Source organism: Neophocaena asiaeorientalis, unplaced genomic scaffold (assembly GCF_003031525.2).
Source record: "Neophocaena asiaeorientalis asiaeorientalis breed wild unplaced genomic scaffold, Neophocaena_asiaeorientalis_V1.1 scaffold59, whole genome shotgun sequence".
Classification (NCBI taxonomy): domain Eukaryota; kingdom Metazoa; phylum Chordata; class Mammalia; order Artiodactyla; family Phocoenidae; genus Neophocaena; species Neophocaena asiaeorientalis.
Window position 1 is genome coordinate 14,835,090 of NW_020174268.1, and position 982 is coordinate 14,836,071.

The window sequence follows — 982 nt, forward strand, 5'->3', positions numbered from 1 at the left end:
CGCCCACCCCCGCTTCCCCGGCGGGCCCCGCCGGCAATAATTACACGTGGCCCCGCGCCTCTCCCCGCCCCGAATGGGGGGGGGCGGGGGCGCAAAGGGCGAGCGGGAGTCGGCGCGAGGGGCGCGACCGCGGGCAAGGTGCAACGGGCGCCGCTCCCGGACGTCGGAGAAAATGCACCTGTTCTCTGCTCCCAGAGGCAGCTGGGTATGTTTCTGCGACATGAGTGCCCTGCGCGCCGCCTTTTATTCGGCATCCACGCGCGCTGCTGGAAGAAGCCGCAGAGCCGGGGAGCGTGGAGGAAGGAAGGCGTCCACCCAACTTTCCTGAGTTCGGCGCGGGAACTTGGCATGCCCTCGCGGGGTCCGCCCGCCGGGAAGCACCTGCTTTCTCTTCTCTCCCACTATGAGGCCGAGAAGAGTGACTGACATTACTAGAGGCGATTAGGCATTGGCTGAAATTGTACTGGGGGGCAGGGTGGGGAGAGCTAGGTCGGAACTTGCGGCGGACTTCCCCTTGAAGTGTTTAAGGAAGATGCTCCCATGAAGAGCCCCCGGACACGCGCAACCTGAATGGCAGGTCCCGCAGGCCCCAGTCCAGGACGCCTTCGAGGAAGCCAAAGGAGATGTATGGGATGAGTTGGAACTTTGCTTTCCTCTCCCTCTTACTGTTATCTTTTAACCATTTCAAAACCAGTACTTGTTCTTTAATTCAATAGTGCAGAATTACTTGATGAATGTCAAATGACAGTTGTGATTGTTCTTCCAAAAGAGACAGAGAAACGCCAAGGTTTGTACTTTGCCTAGCTGTCATTAACCTCTATTATCCTTTGCATCTGTTTTTGAATAATCACATGTTTTAGCTTTCAGCTCTGGCTTGGCAAGTAATTTATCTGTGAAAACCTTGCACGCAGCTGGGCTGGAGTGGGAGGACTCTGGGTCCCTGATCAGTGAACGGAAAAGGAAGGAGGGGTTTGGCCCAAGC

General features: G+C 56.8%; 1 protein-coding gene across 1 annotated transcript in view; it reads right to left on the reverse strand.

Moving 5' to 3' along the window:
- Positions 1 to 350, reverse strand: part of KL (klotho) — a 75,688-nt gene extending 75,338 nt beyond the window's left edge. Inside the window, exon 1 of the mRNA XM_024755646.1 lies at positions 45 to 350. Within this exon, the coding sequence (XP_024611414.1) occupies positions 45 to 350 (306 nt within the window). The remainder of the gene's footprint in view (positions 1 to 44) is intronic.
- Between the last annotated feature and the right edge of the window lie 632 nt (positions 351 to 982).